Below are 14,900 nucleotides of genomic sequence, written 5' to 3'. Positions count from 1 at the left end.
CACACGTTAGACAATCATATGCGCGTACCTCGCCTGCTGGATGGCCTCCACCCATTCGTCGCACTCACTCTCCTCCTCCGTCCGCAGCTCCAGAGGCTTCTGTCCATCGTGGCCAAACACGATCAGGAAGTAGTGCTGATGAGGGAAATATAAAGAGAGAAAAAGCTCTAGTCTATATTTGTGACTCTGAGTGCAAACACATCAACACCATCACTCCTCAGTGGTGCCAAAAGTCAAATGTGTTTTTATGGCTCCTTTAAATATCCCACACACAGTTCATACAACATATGGCACGGACATATGGAAACATGGCTTTCATTTCACGCTCCTATCTCACCCAGATTCTTCCTTTATAAAGGTTTGCAGATTCACATGAAGCAGGCAGAGACACAGACAGGAAGAGAGACAAAGGGGGGGAGGGGGGCTCAACACACATGACAGAGTTTTTTGCTCGCTGCAATAAAACATCAAGTCTGGTCTGTGCCTCTTTGCTCCACCAGCCTATTACCATCACCATCAATTAGCCCTCTCTCTCTCTCGCTCTCATTTCCTCTTGTGTCTCTTTTTATTCTGATGAACTTCACTGAGTATCTTCCTTTCAAATACCCAATCACACATGCTAACACATGCAGGCACACAGACACACACACCTCCATGCACACACAGACCAGGCATTACATGAAGTGATAGAGGCTTTTATTCAAATGGTCATGTCCTGGGGCACTGGGTTACCAGAAGAGCTGCTATTCTTAGTCAGGAGAAGACTGAGCTCTGCATGGACTTTTCTCTCTCCTCTCCTCTTCCTCCATCATCCAACCCTCTCTTTTTTCCTCCTCCTCCTCCTCCTCCTCTTGCTCTCTTTACACTTCACCTACCATCCCACTCCGCCTCCTCTGCCCCGCTCAACCAGCACCCTCACTTCTCTTGTTGTCGAAACCCACTCCTCCTCCTCCCCACCACATCACATCCCTTCATATTTTTCCATCTCTTTGTGTCTCTCTCAGTGAGGACTCAGTGAACCACACTGAGTCCAAAGTAGAGACGTTTACCCCCGCAGGAGGGTGGACGGGCGACGGCCCCAGCAGTAGAGATGGGTTGGGAACAGAGTCACCAAGGTTATTGGAACACACCCACACACATACACACTGAGAGACCCTCCTCCACCTACATCTTCATCCTCCTATCCTGCATTTTATGTATCTGTCATTACGATTCACTGGCTGCCTGGTTTTTATTACATCAACAATAATCTGCACTCTAACAGCCTCTGACAGGGAGAAAGAGAGACAGGGGAGGAGGGAGAGAGGGAGCGGTTACATAATATTTCTTAACCAAGTACATGTTTCTAAATTGTGTCAGCACCTAACACGATAACATTTCCATGGCAACGCAATCTTTTACACTTCCACCATGTAATGAACTACAATTGTCCTGCTATCAGCGCTGCCTCTTTTCCTTTAATGCTTTTATTGATCCATCCTGTAATTTCAGACATGAATGAAGCACTAAATAGAAAATGGAATACATTTGCTAAATGCAGACTTCTGGAGATCTTGATGGATAATCTTAACTAATCTTGTTTGCACATTTTAGATAGCATGGAATATACATGGGGTTAGGAGTTTTAGATTTGTATCATGCACATTACACAGCATCAGGGTTTACATCTGCCTTTGAAAGCCTTCTCAAAGGACAACAGACACACCATGTTGGTTTTGATCATCATGGTTGTTTTTCACAGAGACAGCCCTGCCACTGTTCTTACATATACCATGATGATAGAAAATAGTGATGCAATCATCAAGCATATGTCCTTGAGAACAACTTGACTTAGTTATGAGCTTAGGAGAACCTGTGTTACCTAATACATGTTTTACAGACAGAGTTGCTCTTTTCAGTGTTCAATAATTATATATTGTATCTTTGGATTGATTCTTTGGATCACTTTGGATCATTCTGTATCACTTTATGTGCAATATGAAGCTATGAGTTTACCAAGGTGTGCTAACATTAGCCTGCTAACACAACAATGCAGACCACAAGCAATTGCAGCTCGAGCGAAGGACAGTTTTATCCAACGCTTGCACTTAGTGGTGCTTAATAATGGTGCGTTGTAATTGATTACTCCTTCGTGCGAACGTGATGAGAGGGGTTGGAGGTGTGCCGCTGGAGGAGAGCGAAGGCTTCAGAGTAACGGAGGTGTCGCCAAATAGCAGTTTGTTTTGGTTTAACGCTGGTGCCCCAGGGGCGACATCTAGTGGAACAAAAAGTTGCACATTCTTCCTCTAAAGCAACATATTGGTGACATCATATTGTGTCAAATAAATAGGGCTACAAGAATACAAATCATATTAATACATGCAAAACCTCATATACATTTTTGCCAATTTCAATGTTGTCTAACTTCATTTGAACTTTGATTACATCTGAAATGTAGTAGAGATAGCATAACATGGGATTCAAGGTAAGTTATAGTATCTCAAAATTGTACTTAAAAGTGGCATGTGGAATTTCTTACTAGTCTGTATCATAAGCAAGATGCTATCGGTGTTGAATAGGACACTGTACATATTTAAGTAAAAAGAAATGTTGAACATGCAAAACCACTGTATAGAAATATAAGCAGAAAATAAGGTCTGTTTCTGCACAGACAAAAATGTAATGAATGTGTGCAAATAAAAGCAGCCACAGATGTGATGATAATACTTCATTTGTCAACTGTGGTTGTGCGGAACAGTTTTCGGTGTATGAATAGGTTTGGTCCACATGACCGCCACCATATTTAAAATGTATCCTTATGTAATTACAAAATTAAATGAATGCTCTGGGCTCATATTGTATAACATATGAAAAAGAACAGACTACTAGGGCTGCATGATACATGATCATTGCACACTTGAGTGTAAACATAAAAAACTACACAGAACATACAGTATAACATTGTATTGCTGATTTATAGTTAAATTACTGAACTATTATAGTGCATACACCACATATACTGATTGACATCCAGTCTTCCCATCTATCTTTGCCCTTGAACTTGTGTTAAAGTCGTCATTTAGTATGTTTAAATAACTTATATCTGACATACTATACTGTATTCATCCTACTCTTATATTTATATTCTACTTCACCCCTGCTGTGCAATATAACTATTTGATGCAGCTGTGACCCACTTGCCTTCAAGCTATCATTAAAATTGTAATAGTAAGGCATCCTTTACAGAAGATTTGCATCACACTGGACCTCATGGCATTAAAAACATTCACAATGCATAGCTATGAATTACATTGTTGCATTGCACTGTGTCCTCATTAGCTAAAGAGGAAGCTTTCCAACTCTTCAGTACCATTCAAGACTATAGCCGCTCAATCTCCCTTCAAATCGACTCAAATATTCCCCACAATGCCTCAGGGCCTTCACTGTACTGTGAGAAATTTCATTTAAACAAATGAAGATGGAGAGGAACAACCAAAGGAACAAAGAGAAAGACACTTGTTTCTGCCATTTCATTCACTCTTTATGTCACTAATGAACAATTTAAAGCTCACCTGGAACATTTTTTATATTCCGCTACTCTGAGGAGCAGCTATTACAGAAAATGAGACTGTGAGACTGACAGCATGACACACAAGATGTGTCTTTTACCACCACTGAGCAAGACATGGGCACAAAGCAGGGCAGCAAATTCTATTATTCCAAACCAATTTTGGATCAGTCATTTGAAAATGTTCACTGTGAGAGGTCGGGCTACTTTTTCACTGTCTTACAGCGACTGAACGTCCAAGAATAAAGACCGACCACAAAAACACATACAGCCTCAGGTTCACTGTGGACCCTTTTTATTTTTTTTACTTTACTCATGAATAAAGCATAAAATATGAAATTGGACTTGTTGGTAATAGATTCATTAAGCAAAAACTGGCTGGGTGATCCAGAAATACTCGTGTTATAAATATTTAAAAACAGAGATGATACTTTTGGGATCCACTGATGATGAGGAACTGGAAAAGCCATAGATGATGTAACTCTGATGTGTGCTTCGCTTTCAGCACTGATGAGAGGCCAAATTGTGTTGTGCTGTGCTACAGATGGACATCATTTTTTTCCCTCTCACTCTCAGCCTTTTCAAAGCATTCAACAATGTACTGCTTTGATGTTGTTTTCTTCAATGGGTAATAAAAGGCATAAATGTGTAAATAGTCCACCTGGGTTCAATCTATACACATCAGAACTGAAATGTTTGAATGTATAGCTCTTATCTTATGTCATCACATAAAAATATATATCTGTTGTATGAAAGGTTTTTTTTTCCATTTATTGCAACACAGCGTTGGAAAACCAGTGTTAAGCCTCTAAAAGACACTGTATGCACACACACATGACAGTTACTCTGGCTGATTAGAGATCTAGCAAGGTAAAAGGTGGGTTGGGCAATGCTGGGGGATGCCTCATTTAAATTTCCTGAATTAATTTTCCAGGAAACAAAAAGAGTAAGTAGGGGCTTTGATATTTTGGATAAGCTATTAAGAACATCTCAAGATCGAGATTTTTTTTGTTTGTTTTTTGGGGGAAGTTGAGGAGAAGAGGGACTGCAGATGTAAACTAGCTCTAAGCTCACTCTGGTACAATGCATCAAATGGCAACCTATATGTTTAATATTGTACATGGTCCCTTTACAAATAAAAAAGTTAAACAAATAAATACAAATAGGGTGGCATTTTTATTTTAATTAGCCTAGGTGTTTATGCATTTGTTAATTTGAAATTTAACTTAATTCAGCTCATAATGTCAACTTAGACATGAAATACCACTTTCATGATGTTAAACTTAAAAGCAATACTTAAAATGCATAAGTATAGTTTGCTGTGCATATTTTGGACTGCAGTAAAATAATGCACTACAACAATGTTAATATGACCAGCCAAGCCAAACTAAACTCAACAAGACTGCTGCACAGGTCCTAGATACACCTCTCCTACTTCACATAAGTTTGTCAAGTCTGACGTACTCCACTAGTTTATGTGATTGCGGTACTGTCGGACTTTTACGTGAGAAGGTGGGTTTTATTTCGCTCCGCCAATAGGGAATCGGCGCTGTCTTTTATAGCCAATGAGGAGTAGAGTCTAAGGTAATTACTCTGACTGACAGATTGTTAGGCAAATAGAAAATAATATTGAAATTAACGGAGTAACATGGCAAAACGATATTCCACCAAACCACTCATTTTAAATAACGTCAGTAAAGAAAGGCTTGACACTCTTGACATTTTTAAATTGCGTTAGCTGACTAAAGCAATAAACTGCATATAAATGTTCTTACTCACGTTTTACTTGAGGAAACAAAACTAAAATTGAGTTGTGTGAAAAAGCAGCCAAATACTTAACAACAACAACAACAACAACAACAAAAATACAAGTGCCTGACGTGTCTTCTCTCTACATGCAGTGTGTCTGCTGTTGTGTTTTTCTTTAATATCAGTGCTAAACTTGCTCAGTCGGACAGATTTTTGTTGAAATTGAATTGTAGGCCTATAGAAAACAATGCTTGGAAAACAATCTGCCTGCAAAGTTTGAATGGTATTGGAAGCAGGTACAGTATATATCAGGGTAGATATGAAATGTTATTTGCACAGGAAGCTTTGATTAATTCCCTAGAATCAATAAATAAGGAAAAGACCACAGATTATTAAATGTATTTCAGTGCTGCAGGGAGAAGCATTCATGGGTAACAATACAAACAAAGGTTTACCGTTAACTAGTACAAACAGCTTTTCGTCTTATCTTAGACCTAAAATCCATATATGCTGATTACAAGGTAGAAAGAAGAAAAATAACCAAGACATTTTAACTGAGATCAACTGAAAGTTGCTGTGTGCTGTGTCTCTACCTTTGCACTGCTGCAGGAGCGTCTCACAGATCCTGAGTCCCACGGGCTGATAATTACCATCATAAAGAAATACAACAGAGAGCAGACCTTATTCAAGTGTGTGTATGTGAGACTTTAAAGGAAACCATGTATAAAAAATACATAAACTTGATTCCTTTGGGTGGGTTGAATATAAAGACAATGCGTGCTTTCCTTTAAAAACATACTACAAAGGATCCACACATATTCATCGAGCGTGATTATCATCAGACCAGAGCTAATCTCAAACCACCTGTTGTTGGCAGTTCTCGTGGGGAAACCCAATGCCCCAAACATATCAGCAACAGATTATCAGCTTGTTATACACAACAAGTGTCACTTATTTTAGTTTATAACAGATCATAAAAAGGGAATTAAAAATGACTGAAAAGCCAAAACACTCCTTTTCTCACTTGTTAGCGTCAGTCAACTGATTGATATCCTGTTTTGCATGTTGCAGCGGAAAGTAGCATTAATAACAGGTCACAGCCTATACAAGATTTTCGAGTGAGCAGTAAAATATGCAATTCCCTTTATAGGGCTTCAATCAGTTACTCAAGCGATAAATGTGATTTATGAGAGAAAGCTGTAGAGAGATAAATTGGAGAAGGGCTTTGGGTTTACTTTTTCCTGCCACCAGTGTTCTGGAAAAGATTCACAATCTGCGTCTCATCTCCTATTTCTCTCATTTCTCAGCTCCTGTCGTGCTCCCACAGAGGACATAATGTCTTTCTGTGCCAAATGTAGCTTCATTAAATGTTTCAAGGACGAGAACAAAGAAAAAAATCGACTATTGTTCAGGAAACCTGGTGAGCTTAATCATATAGTTTACCTCAAGATACTGTATGTAGCAATGTGTCCTGCACCTATAATCTGTCTCTGACAACCTACTTTAAAAAGTCGCTAAGCAGCATATTTATTGTAATAAAAAAATAGAGGCAGACAGAATAGAAATTATTAGAGGATTTCTGTAACCTCTGGATGCTTCAAGGAGCTTTTTACACGTACCTGAGATTCTGATATTCATGCTAAGAATAACTAACCGACTCAAAAAGATGACGCATGTTCAAAGTCGCAATTTAAAGTAGCCTACTTAAAAAAATGCAAACAAACAAGTATTGCACGCTTGCAAAAAGTACAGTACATCAATTTGTCATTGCTTTCCTATGCAGTAGCTTGATGAGCAATGTTTTTATTAACAATTCAAAGTACTAAAAATAAAGTATTGAAATGTAAAGAAAACAACTAGCAGCCTGTTGCAGAAAAGTCAGAACAGTGGGTTTTAATATAAGTCTTCGCTGACAGAGCACTGGCCAATCACAGTTTAGGATGTTTTGGGGTGACACCCTGCGATGGCCAATCAGATTTCAAGGGGGCCATGCCACCTCTGGCCACACTCCTGCTGTACCTTTAAAGGCTTTCTTTACTTTGCCTATGTGTTTGGTTTGCCAGAGAAAAAACAGATTACATCATTTAACATGACCAAAATGTCCATGATGTTGGAATAAATGTTGCAGTATGGACATTTGATTTGAGTGGTCCTCTATTTCAATCCCTGTACAGCCCTACTGTCATTTCTTTAAATACAAAAGGCTTTACAAAGCTTAAAACACAAAGGCAGAATTTTAATATCCTGTAGACTTGTCAATGTGAAAAGATACAAAACATTAATCCGACTGCAGCAGCGGCAGGACTTTATGTAACCACTAAATTCAACTAATGATGTTGCAGCTAATGTGACAATCACTGAATCAACATCCCACATCCTGCGGTTTCTTCATTGTCCTCCATGCTGTTCACTTCCTGCAAAGAAGTTCCTATAACAAAGTATGGGGCTGTTGAAATCTCTCTCCTACACATAGGAACGCACAGGCATCAAACACACACACACTGTGTATAAGGATGCTAATATCTGCTGTACCTAGACCTCAGATCACTGTGCTCAGGGATTACCTGTCTGTTTAGCTGGAGATTAAACAGATTGCTGCCCTCCTCCACTGTTTATTCTCACTGCGGTCCTCCCTTTGTGAGCCAAACGTAAAGAACAAACATGTATACGCATATAAAGGTGATATTGAGCTTTTTCTCCCTCTCACTTGATGCTTTGTCACTCCAACGCCAGAAGGAAAACAACCAGAAGCCTTAATGCAATAGTTTGTGGATTGGAGAGTTTGCTCTATGACTCCCTCAGCGCAGCAGCAACACAGAGGTGTCTAAACAGACTATAAATCTGTTTTACTGTATTCCTGAGAATTGCTTTTGTGCACTAGCTGATCCTGCTCATAAACTCTGAAGAGACAACAACACATATGAAATTACTTGGCCATCCTGTTACGTGAAGCCAGATTTTTTTTTTTTTGACAGGGTGACCCAACTAGGGCACCGACTTTTTGGGTGCGATAACACGAACAAACAGCATTTATTCACCTTTTCTCTCTCGGATCTACTTCAACTACTTAATACTAAAACAATATCATACAAGTTCTATATTTCTTTGAATATTTTTTTCAACTTCAAAATGAAACCAAGCCTTTTAACACATTTAAGTGTAACCTTTAAGATGTAGTTAATTCATATTTGAGTTTAAGTATATATATATATATATATTGTTTGTATCTGTATTTCCAGCAGCATCTTTTCAACAGTGACAGAAATATGCTGATTGTACCAGGGTTTACTTATGTTAACTTTAAGCTCAGTCAACCAAGCCTCTGATTGTTTAGTTGAGGGACATGCGAGTTTTGTTTGTTGTTGTGGAGTGAATGAAATGATTCAAACAGTGGAGTGCTTTGAAGAGTGAAGTGTTGTTTCTCATCAGAGGACTATAGGCCTACCAGCATGCATCGACCCTTCACATTGCGTTTTCATTTTCAGCATTGACTTAGAATCATGTCAGTGGCAATCCAAAACTTTTAGGTTAATTTTTTGGGGTTTTTTTGGGGTTTTTTTGCAGTTTTTCTCAATAAAAGCTGCCTGTTGCTGCAGAAACAGACACTGAAGCAAACAGTGAGTGTGAGGTAATCTGGAAGCAGTAAAAACAAAAATGTAGAGAGCTGAAAGACACTAAAATGCTCTAAGACGTTAACGGTAAATGGACTTCAGCTTGTTTAACGCTTTTCGATAGTCTTCTTACTACTCAAAGCTCTTTCACACTGCAGGTCACACCCATTCACTAATGGCAGAGGTTGCTATGTAAAGTGACCATTAGAGTTAACGTAGCAATAGACTACTCTAAGCGCTTTCACACAGCAACTCAAATCCATTCACTAATGGTAACATCAGGCATGGCTGCAGGAGCTGGGGATTGAACCCCCAACCTTCTGGTTGAGAGACAGCCGATTCTATAAACTGAGCCACATCTGCCCCAAGTAGGCTATAGGTAATATATAGTGATCATTCTTTATGGCTTATTAAAACCCTGAGTTAGCCTTACATCGTTGACAACAAATATTTGATCAAAGCAGCATTAAAGCAATATATTAACACTATGATGAATACATGCTGCTGTGTCGTGAGAGCTAATTAAGAAGACTGGTATGATACCTTCACATTTAGTATGGAACCATTGCAAGTTAATATTAGCATAGCTTAGCATTAAGACTGGAAGCAGAAGGAGATGTCCTTAATTTACCGTAATTTAGGACTCCATATAGTTTAACCATCATTTCACAGCACATCTGTGCAGTTGGTTGCCTGGCAACTACATAGCAACAACAAGACGCTGGAAAGCAACTTCTCTTCAAAGCAACTTTTTCTGTTCAATGACCACTTCCCAATGTGTTACGCATTTCATAGGATAGGAAAGATATTGGTTAATACTTAATGCTATTGAACAAGGATGTTGTTTCTAAAAATAAAGACTTTCCGTGATTATACTGTTCTCCCTTTGATGCAGGTTTTCAAACAAAATAAACTTTTTGGACACTAATTGTGTCCATAACCAGTCTAAGACTTGGCAGAAAAGTGAAAGTAAAATAAAAAGCAGCCTACAGATGGACGAAAATCAGACTGTAAACACTTGATTCCTTGATGCAGAAGACAAGTGAAAGCAAATGGAAAGTGTTAAGGGGCCTTTATTTACAGGGGATTTCTAATGAGAAATGATTACACACACATGCACACATCAGGGTGTCAGCCCTGTCACTATAACTGCTAAGTATCTTAAATGTTTTCTTTGTAACTAAGTGTGCATTGTTATATATTTGTTTTATTAAAGTGCATCAAAATGTACCTAATATTCTATCATCAAACACTATGCTATGATGCAATAGATGAAGGGGGGGGGGGGCATGAACAAAAAAAGCCATTGGTTTAAACAAGCTCTCTCTATTGAGCCACAGCCACACCTTTACATGTAAAGAATGGAAAAAATCTTTTTTCCATTTTTTATTATTGCTAAGTGCTCATTGTCTTGGGGAGCACTTTCAGCTTTTTGCACTCAATCTAGGAATTCATGGAAAAACAACAAGAAGGCCCATTCAACCTCAAGAGTGGCATGTTAAATCCAGAGGATAAAAACAGAGGCTACAGAGGATGATGATCCACAAATATAGACCTACAACGTCCTACAAAGACAAACAATGACTCGATATATTTCCACGACTTGGCCAAAAGAAGCTATTGAGGAAAACAACAACAAGCTTCTGAATTGCTCAGGACAATTCTGACATACAGTATATTGTTTAAGAAATATTTTTGGGGGCCTTTAATGGAGAGACAGGACAGTGGATAGAGTTGGAAATCAGGGAGAGAGAGTGGGGAACGACATGCGGGGAAGGAGCCACAGGCCGGACTCGAACCTGAGCACCAACCACTTCGCCCCAATTCTGACATATATTGTTGACATTGTGGAAACAGACTTCACTGTATGCAACGCTCACCTGCCCTGGATCATTGCCTCTGATGAACTGTCCTTTTCTCTGGGATCATTGAACATCCAGACACTTGATGTTGAGGGGAGGGACATTTTGGCAATATTACACAGCCAAACCTGTCGCCGTTATTAAATACAAACACACACCTGTTCGCATCAGCAATGCACATCGTAGTCACTGTGGAAACCATTCAGACAGGTGTGAACGCTCTCCAAATGGTTTGAAGGGTTTGTGTCTTTCTGAGAGTACAGCAAAAGAGAGAGAGAGAGAGAGAGAGAGAGAGAGAGAGAGAGAGGCAGAGTGTGTGCTGTGTGTTATTTGTGTGCTTGCATTGTGGCTCACTGTGGGGGTGTGATACTGCAGGTTGCTGGCAGACTCACACGACTGCACAAAATAACAGTGAAAAGCAAGATGGAAGCATGGAAGTGCCTTCTCTCACTTTATCCTGCAAAAACCGTCACACGAGGAAGAAAACAAAACAAAAAAAAAAGTGACTTGAGATGACCAACATGACGACGTTCACACGCAGCTATATGAGAAAGAGTATATGTCGTTGATATTTTGTTTCATTCCTGTGTGGCTTAGAAAATATGTTAAAGTGCAGCACATGAGGTTTCAGCCGAGTGCAGACTGAAAATGTTGTCCTTGTTATGGACTGCCTGAACGTTTTTATACTGTTTTATGTATCTGGAGGGCCTAAGGCAAATTACCACCTCTGTCGGACAATAAAAGTGTTTTCTATTCTATTCTATACTAAACAGCTGTAGCACAAGAGTGAGACAGATGTAGAGTGAATGAAACTGTCAATTTGAGTATGCAGTTAAATTAGACATTTTAATACCAAAGCTCAGTACTATTAGAAAAGACAGGTTTTATGCTCACTTAAGTGTAAAAGCCCCAGTTTGATTTACATGTAATTTTGCTCTAAAACTGAGATTTGTTCTCCTTTCATCATGATTTACAAAAACTCTGTTACTGAAATAACTTCCAATTCGTGCCTATTTTATACAGGACTTTATTAAAACCACATTCTTCCCTCTATGTGCTTTCCCAAAGGCTTCTTTCCCTCCTTTTGCATACATCTGGAATGAATTGTCTTTACACAAACTGTACATTTAAAGAGGCAGACTTCCACTGTACAAGTAGGTGGGGGTGTGCAGAGGAATATTTTCTGAGTGATGATGATTGGTGGCTATTTTTTGACAATGATTAGTTGTGCATGCATTCACTGACCACTTAATACAAACTGTTTTTAAAAAAAGTCAGTGCTCCTCACATTTCTCCACCACCACACACACATTTTCATGGCATAAGAGCAGTCCCTGATGCAAGCTGAAAACTAGAGTCGCAGACTAACATGCACACACACACACATGCAGGACTTTATTCAAATGTACTTTAGATCCGGTTTCTGAAGTCAGTTATGATGCCATCCTGCAGTGTGTGTAACTAAAAGAAGTCCTCTTGAGTCTGTAGTGTTACATCCATAAAAACAAGGCGGTCCAGGAATGAATATTTCATTGAATGTCAAGATGATATAGATTTATGGAAACAATGGTTGAAGAACACATAGAATACATGTAGTATAGAATAGAAATGTGCCTTTAAACTTTTAATATAAGATCCTGTTATCACAGGGCAATATTTTCCTTCCACTATAGGTCAGACACATTAATTTACTTTTAAAAGCTGTTATAGTTAAATTTCACAAAGTGGAGTTTGGAATTATTTGGTATAAAATCAAATTAACTTCCATGACTTTAGAGAGAGAAACAGTATGAAAAAGCAGAACATTGCTATCCAAAAGTAAGAAATTGTGTTCACTTTGAGTTTGGAAAAAGGCATTCTAACGGAACCTTATCTCTTCTACCAGCCTGCTCCTATTTGCACACCTGAAACCGATGGGGAATATGTCACCTGCTCAGAGATGATGCACTGGGAGCTCTTGACACTGCAGAGCTTGTTGAAAATGTAGAGAGCAGAGGTGCCGATTCTGCATGAAACATTTTTATTTATTTATATGGGTGTCAGTTTGAGGGTGATGAAACAATTCGATTCTGTAATTTGTTTTTTTATATAAAATATATATATATATATATATATATATATAAGGAATACAAGCCATAAATTTATATGAAAACAAAAAAAAAATCACAGTATTTTATTTTTCTGACTTGCATGTCTTTAAATTGTTTGCCCCAGCAGAATACGATCAGTGCTGCGTCAGTTTGCCTCCATACGTGAGATGGCTTGAGCAGATTTGGGGAAGTTGTAGCATTGTTTGAACTTTCACTTCGGTGTTTCGTGGATTCAAACCACTTGCTTTATTTAAACGTCTCACCTGTTTCTCCAGCGCCTCCTTCCCAGTGGTGGACATCTTTGGCGCCGGCGTGCGCTCGCAGGTGCATCCTTCCAACAGGTAAATCCCTGCAGGTCGCGCGCTCTGCTCGTTCTCGAAGTAGAACAGTACATTCTGGTAGAGGGCGAAGAACTTCTCGTGCCATCGACTGTTCTCCGCTGTCTTCTTGCACAGGTAGCCGCGCTTAGTCCCCTCTTTACGCGCGACCACCGACAGAAACAGCGCGTGTCCTTCGTTGTAGCGGACGCTCTTCTGCATTTTCGCCGTTCGGTTTGGAAGAGAGAACAAAGTGGGACTATGGTGCTTTCACCGCGAGCCCATCATCGCATGCGTGGAGGGGTTGCGTGTAAACTTTGGCACCGAGATACGCGTGGATCAAGGGCGCCGTGGCGCACGGGAAAGTTGCCCCGCTGACGGGAGCGCTTCTGCAGAGGAACTCATAGTACATCTGTCCGAGTCCCACAGTCGCTAAAATAAATCCATGCTTCTCGCTGTCAAAAACACGCTTCTGTAAATAAACAACAACAAACAAGAAGGAGAATAAGAGAGGCGGGGAGAACCCTCAAGTGCACAGACGATGACAGAATCACAGACCCGGTAACTGTAATCGGCTTTGACAGTGGTTAACTCTCTCTCAAACACAAGCACTGAGTGCCACAAGGTCTCTCTATCTTTCTCTCTCTCCGGTGATGCGCGCTGATCCTGGAGTTGGCGGAATTAAGGCGGAGCGTGTGTGTGTGAGAGAGAAAGAGGGAGAGGGAGAGAGAGAGAGAGAGAGAGAGAGTAAAAGTGAGTGAGAGAGGTGGAGAGGTATTGTAGATTTTATTAACGGCAAACGCAGTAATTTGTTCCTGCATTATTAATTGAGTTGTATCAGAGCACTTGTGCTGGCATACATTAATGGAAAAGAAAAAGGAGATAAATCAAATATTCAACTAAGTCAACAAATTCATATATTCCCATGTCAAAATCATCTGTAGTGGCCAATAAGAGGAAAAATTGTAGTTATGATTTTATAGACTTTACACATTAAATTCTGCATTCAGTTCAGAAGTTTAAATGTTAAATGAAAAACGGATTTAAGAATTTCTGGACAAATGTCTGGAGGCTAAATGAGCCTCTACTTTTGCAAAACACCACAATTCCAGAAGAGAACTGTCAAAAGATGAGATGCATTGTGGGTAATATAGTTGGTGTTTATTTTCAAGCAAGAAGAATTTGTAGGGGAAAAGAAAGAAACCAAGAATATTGAATTAAGTGATCTTTGTTCTGAACTGTCTTTTGTGATCTCCAAAGTGTTGTGCATCTGCAAACTGTAAGAACCGTTTTGTTTTTTATCAATAATGTCACATTATTAATTGTATAAATGTATGAAATGACCATTAGGTTACAGTACAGATGATACTGATGATCAGAACCTGAGATTGTTGAAATCATGGTCATCATCATGAAATCATGAAATCATCATCAAGTAAACCAAAAACAACGACTTTACACCATCAGTGCTTAGTCCTCTCTGAAGTTTGCTCATTCATGTCTTCTCTTTCCTTGTGTGTTCTCTGTGTGTTGACTCCTATTTCTGTGAAGTCAAGAGTTTGACTGCTGCCACTCCACGAGGGACAATCTGTCCGAGACGCTCCAAAGATCTGACAGAACTTTCTTATTCTTCCTGGAGAGACAAAAGCAAAAAGACACAGAAATACGGTTTATAAATCTGTTACATATCCTCACAGAGTCCTGTATGTGTTGAGCCTAAACAC

The 14,900-nt window shown here is 39.3% G+C and overlaps 2 protein-coding genes across 3 annotated transcripts in view; both read right to left on the bottom strand.

Moving 5' to 3' along the window:
* The window catches only part of rasgrf2b (Ras protein-specific guanine nucleotide-releasing factor 2b), a 46,026-nt gene extending 32,208 nt beyond the window's left edge, over window positions 1-13,818 (bottom strand). For both annotated transcript variants that reach the window (XM_020647444.3, XM_020647445.3), the window contains exons 1-2: window positions 13,123-13,818; window positions 29-135 (exon numbers count right to left, since the gene is read on the bottom strand). In XM_020647444.3, the coding sequence (XP_020503100.2) occupies window positions 29-135; window positions 13,123-13,398 (383 nt within the window). In that variant the 5' untranslated portion in view covers window positions 13,399-13,818. The remainder of the gene's footprint in view (window positions 1-28; window positions 136-13,122) is intronic.
* A 127-nt stretch (window positions 13,819-13,945) lies between these two features.
* The window catches only part of msh3 (mutS homolog 3 (E. coli)), a 43,231-nt gene continuing 42,276 nt past the window's right edge, over window positions 13,946-14,900 (bottom strand). Inside the window, exon 24 of the mRNA XM_020647446.3 lies at window positions 13,946-14,809. Within this exon, the coding sequence (XP_020503102.2) occupies window positions 14,728-14,809 (82 nt within the window). The 3' untranslated portion in view covers window positions 13,946-14,727. The remainder of the gene's footprint in view (window positions 14,810-14,900) is intronic.

The sequence above is a fragment of the Labrus bergylta genome, chromosome 2 (genome assembly GCF_963930695.1).
Source record: "Labrus bergylta chromosome 2, fLabBer1.1, whole genome shotgun sequence".
NCBI classification, from domain to species: domain Eukaryota; kingdom Metazoa; phylum Chordata; class Actinopteri; order Labriformes; family Labridae; genus Labrus; species Labrus bergylta.
The sequence above is the reverse complement of the archived record's forward strand: the minus strand, read 5'-3'. Positions and strand labels throughout refer to the sequence as shown.